Source organism: Malania oleifera, chromosome 3, assembly GCF_029873635.1.
Source record: "Malania oleifera isolate guangnan ecotype guangnan chromosome 3, ASM2987363v1, whole genome shotgun sequence".
Lineage (NCBI taxonomy): Eukaryota > Viridiplantae > Streptophyta > Magnoliopsida > Santalales > Ximeniaceae > Malania > Malania oleifera.
Window position 1 is genome coordinate 63,663,569 of NC_080419.1, and position 20,390 is coordinate 63,683,958.

At 37.5% G+C, this 20,390-nt stretch overlaps 1 protein-coding gene across 1 annotated transcript in view; it reads right to left on the reverse strand.

The window, feature by feature from the left end:
- Window positions 1-20,390, reverse strand: part of LOC131151846 (isoleucine--tRNA ligase, cytoplasmic) — a 140,520-nt gene that overhangs the window by 107,492 nt on the left and 12,638 nt on the right. Inside the window, exons 5-6 of the mRNA XM_058103297.1 lie at window positions 3,325-3,490; window positions 2,399-2,512 (exon numbers count right to left, since the gene is read on the reverse strand). Coding sequence (XP_057959280.1) covers window positions 2,399-2,512; window positions 3,325-3,490 — 280 coding nt within the window. The remainder of the gene's footprint in view (window positions 1-2,398; window positions 2,513-3,324; window positions 3,491-20,390) is intronic.

A 20,390-nucleotide genomic window follows, 5' to 3' on the forward strand; every position in this document is an offset into this window, starting at 1 on the left:
TCCAGGTTCTTTTAGTATCTTTTTTTATCTAAGGGAGGACTCCTCCTCCATTAAGTACATTGTTGTTTAGCTTTAATAAAATTGTCTTATATCAATATATATATATATATATATCCCCAAGTAAATGAAAAGAATCAGAGAGATGCCCAATTTGTTCACAAACCTCATTGATTAAAAGTTGTCCATCACAAGCAAAATCACTATTAAACTCAATGCATTGTCCGATTCATCTCTCCATTTCTTTTTTATCTTGATACAATGTGTTTCGTTTCACTTGTTACCCAAAACTGACTTCAAATAATTCTGCCTTTCTTCAATGTCAAAATTACCATTTGTGTCTCTTTTAAAATACTTACTCCCACGCACCAAAAAACTTTCCTCCTTTAGCCCCTCCTCCCCTACAATCCGACAAAAACACCTTATTCAAATAAGTCTTCATACACACCTTAGCAAAATGTGATCTTCCATCACAGTTCCCCAAGTAATGATCCAACTCCAACTCTATATGCAAGCCATGACCAGATTGAATCAAACCTGGATCACCAGCATGTAGACGCGTTTTCTCCACCCCAGAATCAACTATCTCCAAAGGAAACTCTCTAGCCACCACATTGATTTTACGTCCACTTCTCGTTTCCGCTCCACTGATCCAAGAGATAGTTTTTACAAACCCAGTAGATCTACTTGACCCCTCCACTGGATTTCGCTTCTTTTACACCTGCACATCCTTTAGTTTCATTCCATGATCCTCACTGCAAGTGACAAGAGAATGACAGTGATCCTTAAACCATTCTTTCGATCTGCAAGGTCTTTATAACTTCAGGGCTCACAACAAATCAGTTCCTCAAATAGACCCCGCATTTTATTCAAATCCCATTGGACTAGAGTTTGGGCCTGGCCACAACTTAAGAAATTTGGAAATTCGGCTCGTTCACTCAGCCAGCCCAAGTCCTTCACACCCCTTACGACCCAAAATGCAGCCCAAGTGCAACATAATCGTCAAACACCCTGGCCCACTTCATACCATCTTCCACACTCCCAACCCCCAACAAAGCCCTAGCCACCTCTGTCATCAATGCAGCAATCCCCATACAAAGATGATGCCCTGCTGAGATGAACGAGCAGTCTGACAACTACACCTGCTGCAAAACAAACACTGCAAACTTCTTCCTTTCCATCCCAGCTTTATCTCTGAGAACTTCCCAGGTTTTGTTGGTCAAATCGCCAACCAATATCTCACATCATGGAATCTCAAACTTCGAAACCCCTGTCTGATCTTGCCAAAACCAGATATCCAATCCAGCAGAGAACCACTTTGCCAACACCAAAGAAATCACACACACATACAAGTCAGGTTACGTTCAAGAACAAACAAAATATCTCTCTTTCCCACTTTATCTAGTCTCAGATCAAAGGTTTTCCCTTCAATCTGAATGGATTGAAAGCAATCCCATACTTCAATGTGCTATGGCAGCCATGATGCCATGGAGCAGCTACAAGAGAAGGGAGAGAAGAGCCTGCATCTCATATTCTCCTCCAATGTGCCTTTTTGCTCCTTATGATCCTACATGTGATTCACGTCCTCCAATTTCATCCACAAAAGGAATTTAGAGGAAATAATATTCATGGTTTACTCTTGAAACAAGGTTTCAAGCAAGCTAAGCCATCTAGATTCAACCAAGTACATAAATTAATTGACATTAAATGGCTGCAATAGATAAACCAAGTGCATACAATATTCAAATGGGCTGCACAAAATGAAAACATTTATAGTATAAATGCTCCATATACACCAAAAACCGGAAACAATCACTAAGAACTAGCAACCTGTTTGTATTAATTGTCCCAAAGCTGGAAATATAACAAAAAATAAAAACTAATTGAATGCATGTTTCATTTTGTTACTAGATCAAATAACAATTAAGAAAAATGATTAAAATAATGAAAAAACAGAAGAATATTAAGGAATGTTGAACAATGGTAAAGATATTTATTGGATGACTTCTATTTTTTTTTTTCAATTTTTTAGAAATTCTAGAGACATTTATTTCAACAGTATCCAAAATTCACATGGCAATACATTTTATTTCAACAGTATCCTAAATTCACATGGCAATTTTATTTTCATTTTTATTAAAATATTGCGTACATCATGATTCAATCCATAAGATTTAATTCTAAATATTAAGGCAAAAATGGCACAATTACCACAACAACTGAAAATACGAAAAATTTTAGTTAAATTGTTGCCACAATAGTTGAAAACCAATTAAAGAAGTTAAAAACTAGCAACGTATACAAACATATTGTCACCACCTATTTCTTTAATGTGAGACAACAAAAAACATGAAACATAAATGATACCAAACAGCTCCTAAATGGTTGGCATCCCTTTTACCTTCACGGCTTCTATAACTTTCTTATCAGCATCCTTGACATAGCACCCACAAAAGTCAGTAATTTTCTGAGTATAGCAGCCATTATCATCAACTGCTACAACTAGGCTCTCTCCCTGCATAAGCCGAGCACAAAAAAGAAATAACAATAAAACCAGCACTGGGCAACAGAAGCAGCACACCCACCCATATAACAATCATCAATAAATAAAACATGGGAAAAATATAATAAAACATGCATTTAAAATGAAATACAGTACATGAAAAACATACAATATTATGAACAAAACAAAGTAAGCAAATGCTCAGAGAAGAACTGAACATAAAAGGTGATAGTTGGCCACACAATACCCAAAACATTGCAGTCTAACCAGTACAGAAAATGGGATTAAACATGAAAGTCACATGATAATCGTACAATAAAGTTAAACAAGCTAAAGAATAGCCAGTCATTAAAATATTGAACAAAAAATTGAAATATTGAACAGAAAGTTATATTTGAGGAGGCCACTAACAAACCACACAATTTACTCCCAACGCCCCGACCTTCCCAGCATGCACGCCAACCACTCAAAAGGATTCCCAATCAATATCAAGCAAAGGATGCAAGAAAATAGCAAACATAAGACAATAAAAGCAACATAAACAGAATCGTAATCTGCATATATAATACGTAACAAGTTGTTAAAGATACCTATAAACCCATTATCAAGGACATAGAATAGTACACATCAGGCACAGCAAATAATAATAATAATAATAATCATCCTGATCAAAAAGTTTGAAATTGAAGTGTCACAATTACAGCTTTTGATTACTTTTTTTACATTCACGAGGTTAAGGAATGCTTAAATGCAATGGAAAAACTCATCTAGTACTCAGGAAGTAAAAAAGGTAAGATTCCAACTCAAGGGCATCAACTTCAAACCTTGTTAATAATTTCATTTTCAATGCACACACGGTAATCGTCCTCGCCAAAAGCAGGGGCACAGTGAACAATTCCAGTACCACTATCATCAGTCACATAGTTGTCTGCAACAACTCTAAATGCCATATCAGAGAACTCCAAGAAATAATCAAACAATGGTTCATACCTGCAGTACAAAATCTCTTAAGAATTTAAGCTCTCCTTGATGAAATCAACAGAAAAAAAAGAATAAACAAACTCTTCATATATCTTCGCACATTCATTTCCGAAAAAAAGAGAATAAAAACACTGAATTGTATATTTAATTTGAGCTTAGACCTTCCTTGCAAGTTGCAACAAACATTTACCTAATTCAAACGCAAAACACCTTCTCATCTTATTTTTTCTTTTCTCCCCTTTTTGAGAGAAGGGATTAGGGAGTAAAGAGGAAGAGTGAGGCAGTATCATGTGCAACAAGGAAAAACATTAATGAATAAGGCAAAATATGCTAACAAAAGAATTTTTTTGATTATTTAGAAAATTCTTTGTAATTGAACGATTACAATTCCTGTCAGGAGCAGACTAGCTAATTCAGTTGGTAGCCATAAATTAGATCATCAAATTACCAGAAGTATAGAAAGTATTAGTGACTTTAGAATAGTTAGTTTGGCAAGTACTCTTTACAATACCTCATTAACTTAGCGAGTACCAATTCATGTAGTTAAGTGAACTATCATTGGTCTTTTCTTTTCATGTTCATTATCAGGTCTTCAACATAGAATTTAGTAAGCCTAGCATCTTTAGAACAGTTACGCCAACTACTCTCAAAGTTAGCTCGCTACTGTACTATTTATGCAGTATATTACTGAACTAAACATGGGTCTTTCAAATTGTCAAGTTCAGTTAAAGTAGGTTTGATTTAATGGTGTGATTAGTTTGAAGAAAAAGGATAAATTTTAATTGTTTTCAAATTTTTTTAGTCAACAGAAAAAGGCATTTAACATGACTTCTGGAGTAGCCAATAAAAATTAAAATAAAAACTGCCACCACAACTTCTGCCTGAAATTGTGCGATCACCTAATCGTATCTCTTTTCTCTTCTGCTCACATTCTTCTTTCGTTCTTCATCAGATTATTCTTACTATTCTTCCAAGTACAATTAATTCCCATCATTTTGGATCCCCATTTGCTGTCTGGAAAAATCCCATACAACCTTCAAAATCCCAAAATATTATTTCAGAACCCTATTTGATCAATTCACACCATCCTTACCAAGACAACACAACCCTAACCCAATTTTTTATTGTTGAAATGCTAGACTTTGAGTAGTCCCACACAAATGAATCCATTATCTGTTTGCATGACAAGTTCTTCCACATACGAAAATGAAATAAAAGATAAAAACAAGAACTGTTGCATAAAATACAGCAACAACAAAACCAAACCTTAAGTCCCACTAGGTGGGGTCGGTTATATGAATCCTTTTCTGCTAATTTATGTGATCATGGACCATTTCTTTTTATAGATTTAGGGATATTAAATCTTTACTCACTATCTCCTTCCAAGTTATTTTAGGCCTACTTCCACCCCTTCTACGGCCTCCCACAGTAACTAACTCACTTTTCCTCACTGGCGCACTATGTAGCCTACGTTGAAAGTGTCCCTACCATTTGAGTTGTCCCTCCCTTATCTTATCTTCTATAGGAGCTACACCTAACCTACAGCAAATATGTTCATTCCATAATTTATCTTTCAATGTTATACCACTCATCCATCTAAGCATTCTCATCTCGGCAGCTTTTACTTTTTGCATAATCTATTTCTTCTTCGCCCAACATTCCGATCCATATAACATAGCTAGTCTTATAGCTATCCTATAAAACATTGCCATTAATTTTAAGGGTATTCTACGATCACAAAGCACACTTGAAGCACTTCTCCATTTTATCCAACCTGCTTTAACTCTATGCATTACATCTTCTTCAATTTCCCTTTCAGCTTGCATAATAAATCCAAGGTATCGAAATCTACAAGTGCTATTTATTTCTTCATCATCAAGTTTAACTTTGTCTCCAATATTCCTCATATTTTAGATATTATGTCTTATTTCTACTTATCCTAAAGCCTCTAGATTCCAAAACTTCTCTCCATAATTATAACTCAGCCTCTACTCCGTCCCTAGTTTCATCAATTAATATAATATCAGCTGCAAACAACATACACCATGGAACCTCCTTTTGAATACTCTTAGTCAGTTGGTCCATCACTAAAGCAATAAGATAAGGGCTCAAAGCAGATCCTTGATGAACACCTATGGTGATTGGGAATTCTCTAGTTTCTCCATATATAGTGAAACACCCCGATTTTTATACCATTTTTTTTATATCAATAATAATCAAACATCAGTCACGTCAAAAACTCTGATACCATTTAAACATAACCCAGCCCGAAGTGAGGTACAGGGTAAACAGTCATACAAACAGCCATGACAGCGGAAGTCAATATTATAAGCCATTCAGAAACAAATAACCAGAGTTCTAACCATCTATATATATATAGATATATATATACACATATCCAACACATCCCCGAAAATCAACCAAAAGCTTTAGGGGAATCATACATCCCTAGCTCAAAACAATCACCCTATCTATCAGGGTATCAGCTCCCCTCTATTTCGGAGCTCTATCTCTTGGTCTGTCACGGTTCCCTGAAATTTTAGATATTTGGGTGAGACACATCTCAGTAAAACAGAATAAATTATTTACAGTATGTGGCAATAAGAGTTTCGTTATATCATAACATACTCATTTCAGTGATAATACCATTTAAGGAAAAATATACCAATTATACTCACAACCATATAGATATAAAACATAAGCTTTTATAAGCTTTAACTCCATTTTTCAAACTCATTCACATGCAACCCGTACTTTTCAGCGAAAGTTCCCGAGGATAGGGGAGATTACACGCCCATACATGTAGCTCCTTTCTGCTTTGATATCGTTTGTAACTTTGCTCAATTAACTCGAGTGAGGCTATAACTAAGACTTATCAGGGTACTCACCTTACTCAGTAAGCCATCAGGCGGAAAATTTTACTTCGCCCTAATTATTTATGTTATTAAACTCACGCTCTTTCATTTCTCATTTCCATTTCACATCTAGCTCATGAGTGTGCTCAGTAACCAATCTACGTGTCGTCTGTAACTCATGGCTGCCCTGAGGATATTCTCCACGTCATGCTTCTCCCCATGGTCAAGGTTGTGCGGCCCAAAGGCTGGATCTAAATCGCGGTTGGCCTACTCAGTTAGATCAAAATAAGAACTCTACCTGTCCGTCTGTAATACGATTGGCCTACCGCAGCCTGGTCCGAAACCAAGGGCAGTCAACATCTCACCAAGGGCCCAATCAACTGTCACGCCACACTCTCCACGAGACTGTGTGGTTGCACTAACACCTCACTAGAAGTACCGTGCTCTTTATCAACAACCGTCCATCAAGGTTCTCATTTCCACATTTCATCATTCACATTTCGTATTCACGTTTCAGTATTCACATTGCAATATTCACATTTCCATATTCACAATCCCAGTATTCACATTTCAACATTCACATTACAATATTCACATTGCAATATTCACATTTTCATATTCACATTTTAGTATTCACATTACAGTATTCACATTTTCATATTCACATTTCAATATTCACATTTCAATATTCACATTTTCGTATTTGCATTTCAGTATTCATATCTCATCTCATAATCGTATATATCACATTTCAATATTCTCATCCTTTTTCTATTTCTTTCTCATCTTTTCAATACACATTCCATTCTCATAATAGTATATATCTCATTTCGCGTATTTCAACATTTCTCAATAAAACATAATTCATCATTTCATATCTTTCAAATCCCAAATCATTACAATTCAATATAACTCATATGGCACACAATTTTATCTGATATTTGTATCATAATAATTTCAGGCAAAATATCATATTCTCATTTTCACGTATTAATTCAACCAATATTTCTCAAAATAACTGTTATAATTTATTCCCTTTACCTAACTTACTGAGAGGCCCGTTAAAACCCAAATCCTACGCCCGCAGCATCCGAAACTCAAAACCCTAAAATTCACATTTTTCCCAAATCAATCAACTCATTTCCCGAAATAATTCTCATTTAACACTTCCTAGGACCAATATACTCCAAATAAATACTTAAACCCTAAAATACCTTACTTATCCTGATTTTGGAGTGGTGCCCAAGAACTCCAAATCAACAATCCGTTCCGGCTAAGTTGTAGAGAATCTCCCCATGAACACTGTGGTAGCTTCTAATCGTCAAAACAGGTTTAGACGGAGCGAAAATCGAAGAGAGAGTGAGAGTCGTAGTGTAGAGAGAGAGAATGAGACGAGAGAAAATTACGCTGAAAAATGACAAATTTCCTATTTATAGGCCAGCGTTCGTCGACGAGTTAAAGTGATTCGTCGATGAACCAATGAAGACACTTCATCAATGAAGAAGCTAGTTCGTCGACGAACCTTAAATTCTCTGAATTTCCCTGACTCTCGATATCTTCTCGTTTACGAGACACGTGTACTTTGTCGATGAGACCTATAGGGACATTCGTCGATGAAGACCATTGATTCGTCGACGAACCCCTGCTGATCCCCCTTTTTCCTTTTCCTTCTCTTTCATTTCTTTCCTTTTATTACTTTCATTAATTAAATTTTCCGAGTCTCTACATATAGTCCTTACACTAGTCGTTACTCCATTGTACATATCTTTAATTATATCAATATACCTACTACATACGCCCTTTTTTTCTAAAACCCACCATAGAACTTCCCAAGGTGTCCTATCATATGTTTTCTCTAGGTCAATAAATACCACATGCAAGTCCCTCTTCTTTTCCCTAACCTTTTCCATTAATCTTCTTTAAAAGATATATAGCTACTGTGGTAGATCTCCAAGGCATAAAACTAAATGGATTTTCTAAGACCTTCGTTTCTAGCCTTAATCTTTGTTCAACTACCTTTTCCTATAGTTCCATCGTATGACTCATAAGTTTAATTCCATGACAGTTATTACAATTTTGAATACCTCCTTTATTTTTGTATATAGGTGTTAAAGTACTTTTCCTCCATTCATCTGGCATTTTCTTAGTTTTTATAATTGTATTAAATAAATTAGTTAACCATATAATTCCGTTATCACCTAAGCATTTCCAAACTTTAATTTGGATGTTATCCGGTCCTATAGCTTTCTCATTTTTCATCATTTTTAGTGCAAGCTTAACTTTGTTAACAATAAATTTGCAAATAAATCTCATACTTTTAGTCTTTTCCTCATTTGACAATTCTAAGTTTAAACCTTCCATTTGGTTATCATTAAACAACTTACTAAAGTAACTTCTCCATCATTCTTTAATTTTTTCATCCTTAACCAAGACAATATCATCCTCACTTTTTATACATTTTACATTTCCTAAATCCTTACTCTTCCTTTCTCTAATTTTAGCAAGTTTAAATATATCTCTTTCCCCTTATTTTGTATCTAATCTATCATACAAACTATTAAATGATCTGTATTTAGTTTCACTAACCGCCTTTTTTTTTTTGCATCTTTTCTCATCTCCTTAATACTTTTCAAAGTTATCCCTATTTCTACATTTTTTTCACGTTTTATACCAAATTCTTTTTGTCTTTATGGCCTTTTGTACATCTTTATCCCACCACCAACTTTCTTTGCTATTCGAGAATCTTCCCATTGATTCACCTAAAATCTCTTTTTCTATCTTTTTAATAGAGCTAGCTAATCTATCACAAAGAGTATTTATATCTATCCCATCCTCTATAGTCCAATCCCCATCTTTGATCATTTTATCTTTAAATTTTATTATAATTTCTCCTTTTAGGTTCCACCACCTAGTTCTCTTGCACTAGTTTATTTTATCCATTTTCTTTCATTTTTTAATACATATATCTAACACTAAGACTCTATGTTGTGTGGTTATGCTTTCACCTAGAATAACTTCACAATCCTTGCATGATAAACAATCTACCCTCCTAGTTAAAAAAAAAATCTATTTGACTTCTATTTTGTCCACTTTTAAAGGTTATTAAGTGTTCTTCTCTTCTTAAAGCAATTATTCATTATATTAAAATCATATGATATAGCGAAGTCTAAGATCATCTCCTCAGGCCCATTTTTGTCTCTATATCCATATCCTCTATGCATCCTCTCATAACTTTTATTATCCCTTCTAACGTGTCCATTCAGATCTCCTCCTATAAATATTTTCTCAATCCTTGGTATGCCTTGTATAATACTATCAATATCTTCCCAAAATTGTCTCTTAATATTTTCTGCTAAGCTAACTTGAGGAGCATAAGCACTAATGATATTTATTATCTCTCGTCTTAATACCATCTTGATTTTTATAATTCTATCCCTCTACTCTGTTTACATCAACAATGCTATCTTTTAAGTTTTTGTCTATAATAATTCCTACTTCATTCTTATGTTTTTCTTTTCCAGTGTACCAAAGTTTAAATCCTTATTCATCAACTTCTCTAGCTTTCTCCCCCGCCCACTTAGTTTTTTGAAGGAAAATTATATTAATTCTTCTTCTAATCATTGTATCCAAAATTTCCATGCTTTTACCCGTAAGTGTCCCTTATTCCAAGTTGCTAATCTAATCCTAGTTTCCTGAACTAACTCCTTTACCTACCCATGTCCAGAATGGGAACCCTTGCATATTTGACACCGTACCCGGGTGTCACAGACCGACTATTTTCACACCTTTGTGAAAGGGTCGTGCGGTGCTAGCTAAAGAACTCTTGCTTAACTAGCCATCTATCGTTTACCAACATTCATCCACGAAACACTTTCATTAGTATTCAATCAAATGGCATGGAAAACAGTAAGCAATCATGAAAGCAATGGCAAGCAAGCAGTAAACACTGAAGCAACGCAATTCATTAACAACACCTCCGTTGACATTGTGTGTTTAGGAGGGAGGCAGGCAAAACACGTTGACAATAGCTAGTGAGTTTTACAAGACTTATGAACACTCACCCTCCCTTAAAAGAGGTTTTTATGTAAACATCATTCTGGTACTAGGAAACATCAAAGCGACCAAGGAGTCATACTGCCTTATTTGGCATACAAAGACACTACTAGTAGAAAATAATCCTACACTAGCATTTACATTATGGAAACCCATCACAAGCACACAAGATAAGCGGTCACAGGCAAGCATAATGCCCTGAAAAAGCTTAGCTCGTGACACTCCCCCACTTATGCAGTCGGCGTCCTCGTAGACTTTGGCACTAGGTACACTTCAACTTTGTCCACGAACGGTTGCATTTCTTCCACAGAAATCCAGCTAATTTCTTCATCACCATGGCCTTTCCATTTCACTAAGAATTCCTGCCGAACTCTCTGTCTGCAAAAATATCTTCAACTTCACGTCTGTCAGGTTGCAATGTCTTCAACTCCGCTCTGTTTGACTAACATCTGCTCAGATCGTCGGTGTCGGTGTCGGTGTTGAATGGCTTGAGGCAGCTGACATGAAACTGCGGTCTTCTGCCCTAGTCCGCCCACTTCTTCATCTACTTAGAAGTTTTCTCCAAATAGGCTCGGGCAAACTCTGCATTCTGTCTCCATTCTCTACTGAAGATGTACGCCCTCGAAATCTTTCCTCTATACAGCTCGCCCACTGAGTGAGGTAACAGCGGTTGCTGGCCTGTAAGAAGCTCAAAAGGGCTTTTGCTGGTTGCTGAGCTCCTTTGGGCATTGCAAAAGAACTGAACCACATCAAGTAGTTGTACCTCATTCTTCTAGTTGTTGTTGACAAAATGACGCAAGTACTCTTCTGGTAGCTCTCTAAATCTCTCCGTCTTTCTATCTGTCTATTGGTGATAACTCGAAGAGATGTCAAGATGTGAACAGAAGAACCTGAAAATTCTGTCAAGAAGTTGTCAGTGAATGTTAAGTCTCAGTCACAAATAGTGTCTTGGGGAACACCCCAATAATTCACAACAGTCACAAGGAGCAATTGTGTCATCTCCTTTGTGGAATAATACTTTGCTGCAGCCATGAATGTACCATACTTTGAAAACCTATCTACAACCACAATTATAGAGCATGCATCTCCCACTCTGGGCAGGTTGGTGACAAAGTCCTGTGAGACACTTTCCCACGATTTGGACGGTACTAATAAGGGCTCCCGCAACCCTGCAATCTTCCTCCACTCCACCTTGTCTTGTTGGCAAGTGAGACAAGTATGGGTGTAATTAACAACATCATCCTGCATGTGTGGCCAATAATACCTCTGCTTCAGTAGTCCTGTCATTGGAGTCATTCTCCAGGAATACCCCTCAACGAACTTCTTGTAATAGTTAGAAAGGCCAAGAAAAGAGCGGAACTCCTTCATTGTCATTGGAATCTTCCATTCATGAATCATCCTTATCTTCTTCATACCCCTTTGGATACGGCCTTGTTCAACCACATAATGAAGGAATTTGTTGCTCTGCCGAGCAAAAAAGCACTTCTCTTTCTTCATATACAAACTATTACCCCTTAGCCTGTCAAAAACCTTCCGTAGATGCTCTTCATGTTTCCTCTGAAACAGCACCGATGCTCCCAACGGTGCTTTGGAAGGACGAACACATCCCGCTTCCAACTCATCAAGTTGTTCCCCAACTCTACTATCTCTAGAGGCGCCATCCGACATGGCCCTTTACCTAGTTTCACTCCTGACAACAACTCGATCTTATGCTCCACAGTTCGTCGTGGAAGCAATTTGTGAGGCATCTTATCCGGCTTCACCTACTTATACTCATCCAACACGGCTTGGATGGTCGTAGGCACCCACTCTTCGCCTACTTGTTCATCTACCACCACCGTCGCTAGATGTGTCTGCTCACCCTTTCTCAATCCCTCATTTAGTTGTATGGCTGAAAAGGACTTCTCATCGTCTCCTTTCATCGCAACGACTTACACCATGCACGAGTGATCTCCCATCAGACACATGAAACTAGCCTAAGGCATCTGCACTGCCTTCGTCCCCCTCAGGAACTCTATTCCCAAAATGACTGGAAAGTCATCCAATGGCACCGCTATGAAATTCACATGACCTTCCCACTGCCCAAGCTGCACAGTAACTTGCTTGGCTACTCCCAGAAAAGGCTGAACTACAGAATTAACAGCTTTCATGTGCCCTACATCCTTCTCTAAGGATAAGTTGAGTCCCCATGCTTCCAGTTGTGAAACAAAATTATGAGTAGCCCCGGTATCCACCATAGCACGGGTACTCTTCCCATTGATCCTCAAGTCCACAAACATCAGCCCTCTGGCTCGTGTAACTTTCGGTGTTTTTGCCTGCTTTTCCAATGCACTCACCTACTGTATTGCACCCATTCTCGGAGTATCATCCTCTTCCCCATCGCTTCTGCAATGGAAGCTTGTAAAGCATTAAGTGTTGCTTTGTGGGGGCACACAAAAACTCTGTGAGGACCTTGACACAAGTAACACTCAATTTTACCCCTTCTCTTAGGTGTGTTGAACCCTCGAGACGACAAATCTTCCTTTGAGGTTGATTCTTTATAGTCGCCCCCCCCCCCCCACTCTTGGGTTTGCCTTTCTTGAAAGACTTTCCATTGTTTCCCTCTCCGCCAAACCCTTTGGATGAAGCAGGGTTATTACCAGCGTAATCAGTCAAGCGTTCTACAGCAACTTGTGCAGTAGACAAGTCTTGAACGTGTTGTCTATGAAGTTCAGTTCTTGCCCACGGTTTCATCCCCTCTAGAAAATAGAACAGTTTGTCCTTCTCCAACATGTCCCTGATATTCAACATCAAAGCAAAAAAATTGTTTTACATATTCCCTAGTTGACCCAGTATGCTTGAGGTCTCTCAGCTTTTTCCTAACACTGTACTCAACATTCTCAGGAAAGAATTGGGGCTTGAGCTCTCTCTTCAAGTTTGCCCAACTCTACACAGCTTCCATTTTCAATGTCATTGTACTTGGCACGCAACCACAATTTGGCGTCACCAACCAAGTACATGGTCGCAGTATCCACTTTCACCTGTTCCGAGGCCATCCTCATAGCACGAAAGTACTGCTCCATATCAAACAAGAAGTTGTCCAACTCCTTGGCATCACAGGCACCCCCATACGTATTGAGTTCTGGTACTTTGGTCTTGCTAACTCCCGGAGTGTTGGAGATCCCCATAGCAAGAACCATTATATTCACCTTAGCATCCAGATCAGCCATCCGGGCCTGCAAAGTTTCCACAGTGTGGTGAAAGTCCTCTGACATTTCATTTATCAAACTTGCTTGATGTTGTTGTGATCCCATCACTTCATCAACAAGTCCCCTCAGTTGGGTCATCTCATTGGCCACATTGTTGGTTGTTTCTTCAACCTATGCTTCCAGCACGCTGATTCTCTCAGCATTGTTTGGTGTCATGGTCACTCACCAAAGCTTTCCAAATCCCACAGCGAAGACAATCGAATTCACGTAGCAAATAACCTTTGCTCTAATACCAGGTGTCATGGGCCGACTATTTTCACACCTTTGTGAAAGGGTCGTGCAGCACTAGCTAAAGCACTCTTGCTTAACTAGTCAGCCTATCGTTTACCAACATTCATCCACGAAACATTTTCATTAACATTTAATCAAATGGCAACAGAAACAATAAGCAATCATGAAAGCAGTGGCAAGCAAGCAGTAAACATTCAAGCAACGCAATTCATTAACAACATTTCCGTTCAAATTGTGTGTTTAGCGAGGGAGGCAAGTAGGCTAAACACGTTGACAATAGCTAGTGAGTTTTACAAGATTAATGAACACTCACCCGTTCCTAAAGAGGTTTTTATGTAAATATCATCCTCGCACTAGGAAACATCAAAGTGTCCGAGGAGTCATACTACCTTATTTGGCAAACAAAGACACTACTAGCAAAAAATAATCCTACACTAGTACTTACATGATGGAAACTCATCCCAAGCACACAAGACAAGGGGTCATAGGCAAGCATAATGCCCTGAACAAGCTTAGCTTGTGACAGGCGACGACCTAGCCCACTCTCGCCCACTTTCGTTACACTCGAGTGGTAAAAGTCCACTACATGGCTCGTAGGGGACGCCCTAACAAATATTCGGTAAGGATTCATATCATAGTGATCTGAAAATTTTTACGCTGGCTGTCAGCTACCTAACGCAACCCTCCTCCTTTACCCGGTTTTGGGACCGACTGTGTGTAAAAAAATTAGGACATTAAGTGCATCACATGCGAAGTTATATAAAATACAGTAAACCAAATATTTATGTTATATAAAAAGTGAGAGCATTGGACAAGAAGGAACAAGTAATAATAGAAAACTGATATACATGCAAGTAATTTACCAATTTCTAACTATTTCATTCAGAGAGGAGAGGAAATCAAAAGGAAATACATTATAAAACCAAATTAACAGTTGATTAAACTATTAATCACATTACATTCTTCTTTCAGTAGATTATAGATGACTATATGTCCATGTAGAGTAAATACATAAAATAAGGTTGTCAATTTTTTTTGCATTCAAGGTTAATTATTTAAAAAAAAAAAAAAAAGGACGGAAATTTCTTAAGGAATTTCTATTTACTGAATTGAAGCCGCATTGGGTTTTAGAGACTCTCCCACAATTATATGGCTATAAATACCTCTCCAATTCAAAGAGCCCAAGAGGCAGAAAAGTAGGTCTTTAAGAAGTCAACAATTTTCATCCTATTGGTTTGGTCAAGTAGTCTAAACAAAATCATTGCAAGATGCCAACCTTTCAGGTTTAAGATGGTCTCTTGTACCGTGTGCCAAACACCAATGCATATCATTTTTGTTAAGACAAATCGAAGAGTTTTCATTAACAGCAAATAAGTGAATTGACTTAGAACGAAAGAGCAAGATATGGAGAAGGGATAGACTGAGATAAATTAGGGCCTCCTTCAATTGGTACTCTCATCATCTTTTTTCTATGCATTTGTTCTCAAATAGAGGTATTACATTCAGTAGTGCTTTTGTCTTTGTACCTTCTAAATTTTATTAAATTGACTCCCAAACTGTACCTTAATGAGCACCAAAGGCATCAAACAAGTGGGTGCTTTATGACCTTTGTTATTTCACACTACATACTTCTGTTTTGTTGTAGATTGGGCTAAGCCACAAAGGATCAAACTTTCTGTGAAATGCTCTGCATTTTTCTGTTTCAGCTATTTAACTTCAAGTCTTCATTTATCCGCATCTCTCAACATAGGACCAGCGTCTGACACTTGATGTAGACCTTCAAAACTCCTATCAAACAAAGCATATCCAGCAGCAAAATACACAGTTGAAGCAAAAGATATGTGAAAAATACAGAGGTAGGTCTTCTTTTGAGTATGTAGAATTTTGATAGGTCTATTAGGGATTATAGGTTGAGGGATTTGCTCCTGGGTAATGCTCTTTTCTCTTGGTCTGAGAGGGCAGTGGCTTGTCGGTTAGGTAGGTTTTTTATTTTGTGGTGATTGGGAGGATGAGTGTGTTAATCTTTCCCAATTTTTTTGTCTAAAATAGTGTCTGACCATTTTCCCGTTCTCTTTGGATCTTCTAAGGTGAAGCAGGATCTCTCTCCCTTTCTTTTTGAGAACATGTGGCTTGACCATGATTCTGCTCCTTCTATGGTGAGAAATTCTTGGTGTGCAGATTTGGAGAGGAATTGGGAAGGTTTTAGGCTCATGAGGAAGCTTAAGCATCTTAAGGAGACTTTGAAGATTTGGAATAGGGAGATTTGGGGGGTATTAAGATGAAGAAGTCTGTCATTTTGGGTGAGTTGGAGATTTTAGATAAGTGCTGGTCTATTGGAGGGTGAAGAGGCTAAATGGGTTTCATGAAGAATGAATTGGATGATTTGAATTTTAAGAAAGTGAGGGGTTGGAGAAAAAACACACAACTTAAGTGGGCAAAAGAAAGTGACTGTAATGCAAAAAAATTTCATAGGTTGGCTAATGGGAAGATACGGAAAAATATGATTAGCAAATTGGATTTGGGAGGGGATGAGATCATTTCTGATTCTTGTTTGATTGCACAAGAGATTATTAATTTCTTTTCCAATCCCTACTCAAAGGAGGATTTTTGTAGGCCTATGATTGACGGTTTAGATTGGAATCCCCTTTCCAGGGATCACATGAGTTGATTGGAAAAACCTTTCGAGGAGGAAGCGAAGGCAATTGTGGATATTGGGATGGAGAGGGATAAGGCGCCAAGTCCCTATGGGTTTAATTTGTTTTTTCTTAGGTTTGTTGGGATGTTGTTAGGGTGATTTGTTAAAGGTTTTTAATGAAATTTATTGCACTGGGATTCTTAGCAAGAACATTAATTCCACTTTCATCAATTTGGTGCCTAGGAGAAATAGATCTATTAAGATCGCTGATTTTTAGGCTTATTAGATTAGTGACAAGCGTGTATGAGATAATTGCTAAATTACTAGCTAATAAGTTGAGTGTGGTGTTAAATGAGACTATTTCTAAGGCCCAAAGTGCATTGATAAGAGGTAGGCAAATTATGGATGCCATTTTGGTTGCTAATGAGGTTGCAGTGGAGATTTGTTGGAAGAGGGAGAAGGGCATTATTTTTAAATTATATTTTGAAAAAAAAATTATGATAGGTTTAGTAGGAACTTTTTGGATAAGGTGTTAGCTAGAAAGGGGCTTGGGGAGAGAGAGGATTTGAATGAGGGGCTAGGCAATGGGATCCATTACTGCCTTTTCTCAATTATTGTGAATTGAGAACCTAAATCATGGTTTAGAATATCGAGCGGTGTTAGATAAGGGGATACATTATCTCCTTGTCTGTTTGTTTTGGTTGTTGATGTTTTGAGTAGAATGATGGACAGTGCGGTTGATAAGGGTTTACTTTAAAGAGCTGGAAGTGGGTAGGGAGGGGGTTTGTGTGTCCCATCTTCAGTCACTGATGATACTTTGTTTTTCATTCGTGATCATAGAGACTCTTTTTTGAAAATTTTACTCTTCTTCAAATATTTGAGAGCATTCTAGCTTAAAATTAATTTGGGAAGGGTGGTATAGCAGCCACCAATTTGACATCTAGTAGGTCGCGTTGTGGTCTTCTGGATTGGCCCTAGTCTTATCTAGGTGTCTTGTGTGTGGTAATCCTAGGTTTGGGGTTTTTTGCGATCTAGTGGTGGAGAGAATTACAAAGTGTTTGTATGGGTGGAAAGGTACATTATTTTCTTTAGGGGGTCTCATTACTCTTATTCAGGCTTGTCTTTCTAGTATCCCTCTTTATTATTTGTCTATTTTTCGATGGGAGAGCTAGTAAGATTGAGAAGATTAAGCGAGATGTCCTCTAGTCGGGAGTTAGGGAAAAGGGAGATCATCTTGTTAGTTGGGAGAATGTTTGTGCGTCTAGGTTGGAGAAGGATTTTGGGTCTTGGTAATTTGGTGTTGTAAACACTACTCTTTTGGCTAAATGGTTATGGCGGCTTCCCTCAAAGGAGAGGACTCCTTTGAGGGAATTAAAAATAAATTTGGAATGCATGTGAATGGCTACAATAATCTAGAAATTAGACGTTTTTCAAAGAGCCTATGAAGGTGTATTTCTCAAGTTTACCCCCTCTTTGCTCCTCAGACTAAGTTTGTCTTGGGTAATGGTCCCCGTATTCGTTGTCGGGAAAACATCATTTATTGTTTTGAGTTCAAGCCATAATGAGGTTATTTCCTTATTTTTGATTTCTAAAGGTCAATTCATTTTCTTCGGACTTCCATTCCCATGGAACGCTTAACAATAGAGAAGTGAATGTTATTGGGGACTTGTCGTCCTTCCTTCAAGATGGATAGATGCTCTTGGTCTTTACTGTTCGGGGTTTATTCTTGCAGATCTTTTTATAAGTGTTTAATTAATGCTAATATTTCCTTTCCACTCCATAGGATTATTAGGAAGGCCATAACACCCTCAAAAATCAAGGATTTTATTTGGTTGGTTGTTCTTCATAGAGTTAACACCAACAATCTATTGTAGAGTAGGAGACCTTAAAAGGCACTTTCTCCTGATATATGTTTTCTTTGTCTTGATAGTTCTAAAACAACATCACACTACACAGTTGCTTGGAATAGACGGAATAAGCTTTTTTGGTCTTCTGGGAGATAAATGGGTTTCTCTAGAGTCGGTGGAGGATTTGTTGGCCACTTCCTTTGTTGATTTTGTTAAAAAGGAAGGATGCTCAATGGCTCATGCTTTGAAAACGTGTGTGGTTTTTTCAATTCTGGGAGGTTTATGGATTGAACAAAATGCTCAAAAATTTATGGGAAAAATGTTGAATGTATCTTTGTTATGGGAAAGGATTCATTATTTGGCCTTGCTTTAGAGTGTAATGAAAGAGAAGCTTGGTTTAAAGTGATCTAACCCTGCAACCAAGGCGGAAAAAAGATCCCTTCCAACTATCCAAGCACTTAGAATCCCAAGCAATCAAAGGATTGTAGAATTGGATTGAATATTAAAACCTAGAGGAACACCTAGATGAATCATAGGACAAACTAACAATGCTCTGATCCATGGCTTTCCTCCCCACTCTTTTGTCTTTCTACGCTCTCAAGTCTTTTGGCTCATATATCTCTCCATTCACCTCTTTCTTACTTTTCTATTATGGGATTTGATTCCATCAATGAGACTTTGGGAGTGTTATGGGTGCTCAATCTACATTTACAGTGGAACAGAAGGTGTTAAATGTGAATCGTCATGATCTTTATATCTATTGCATATTGGAATTCGTTAGAAGGCTATGTCATTCATCTTGCTGAAGAAAGATGAGTTCTCGTGGATTTTGAGAACGATGGGTGTTTTATGTGTTAGAAGGTGAGGCTTTAAGATGGGTTGGATGAGGGCTTGTTCTCAAAACAGTGGGAGGCTCCATTTGTCAGAAACTACAGTCGAACGTGAGGGGTATATTCCTATGCCTAAAGAAGGTTAGCAAAGGAGGGAGATGCTAGGACGTGTGCATCCCCGAGGGAGAACATATTTTAGGGTAGACTCCTCCTTCTTTGCTTTGATGGACTTGACGGTTGGTAACAATGAGACTATTGGTGATCAGAATCCTCATTTGCAATGCATCATTTGTGGCTCCATGGACATACAAAGGTTTGAAGTGTATGGTGATAAGGTAAGCATCTGAAGAGGCTCTGGTCAAGGTTTTCTTATGCCAATGTCTACTTGATGGCTTAATTTGTGTTTTCTATTTTGTCCTTTCTTGTATTTTTTGTTTTGCCTTTCAATTCTTTCCGTTATTTTCTAGGACGATGTATTATACTCCTCGTACATTTGTAATCTTTTAATGTTTTGCACATTCTTGATCGTTTAATGAATTTTAATGAAATCATCATCTTTTGCTATCAAAAATAAAAATAAAAAAACTAGATGAGTCATAGGCCACACCAAAACCCCACAACTCGTTAAAGAAGCTAAACCAAAGAACATCTAAGTTCAAATTAATGGTGCCTATTCCACTCTTTCTCAAATTAATCGTTAGGCCTAAAACACCTCAAAAATCTATAGAGGGTTAAGGATATTTATAAAGGATTACTATTGAACAAAAAAAAAATCGTATCCATAATAAACTACAAATGAGAAATAAATCATCCCTACCCTATCAACCATTCCACTCGAGACATCTACCATTAAAATAAAAAGAAAAGAATACAAAGGAACCCCTTGTTAAATCCCCTTAGAATCTAAAATCCAAGTCCTAAATTTTGCAGTGATAATCACATAAAAAAAAAGATCAAAAAGAACAGCTAATCCACCCTCTCTCCACTTCAAAACAAAGCCTAGTTGGCTCAAATATGGGTTGCATGAACTAACTCTAGTTTTCTAATAAGGACTTCCCACAATTATATGTTTGTGCATAATTGGCTCAAACATCATATAGTTAACTTCCTTTTGTCTTCTAATTAGGTATTGGAGGTTCATAAGAAACTTAACATGCAAGCCATATTTGAGCCAACTACACACAAAGGACTATATGCACACACACACAAG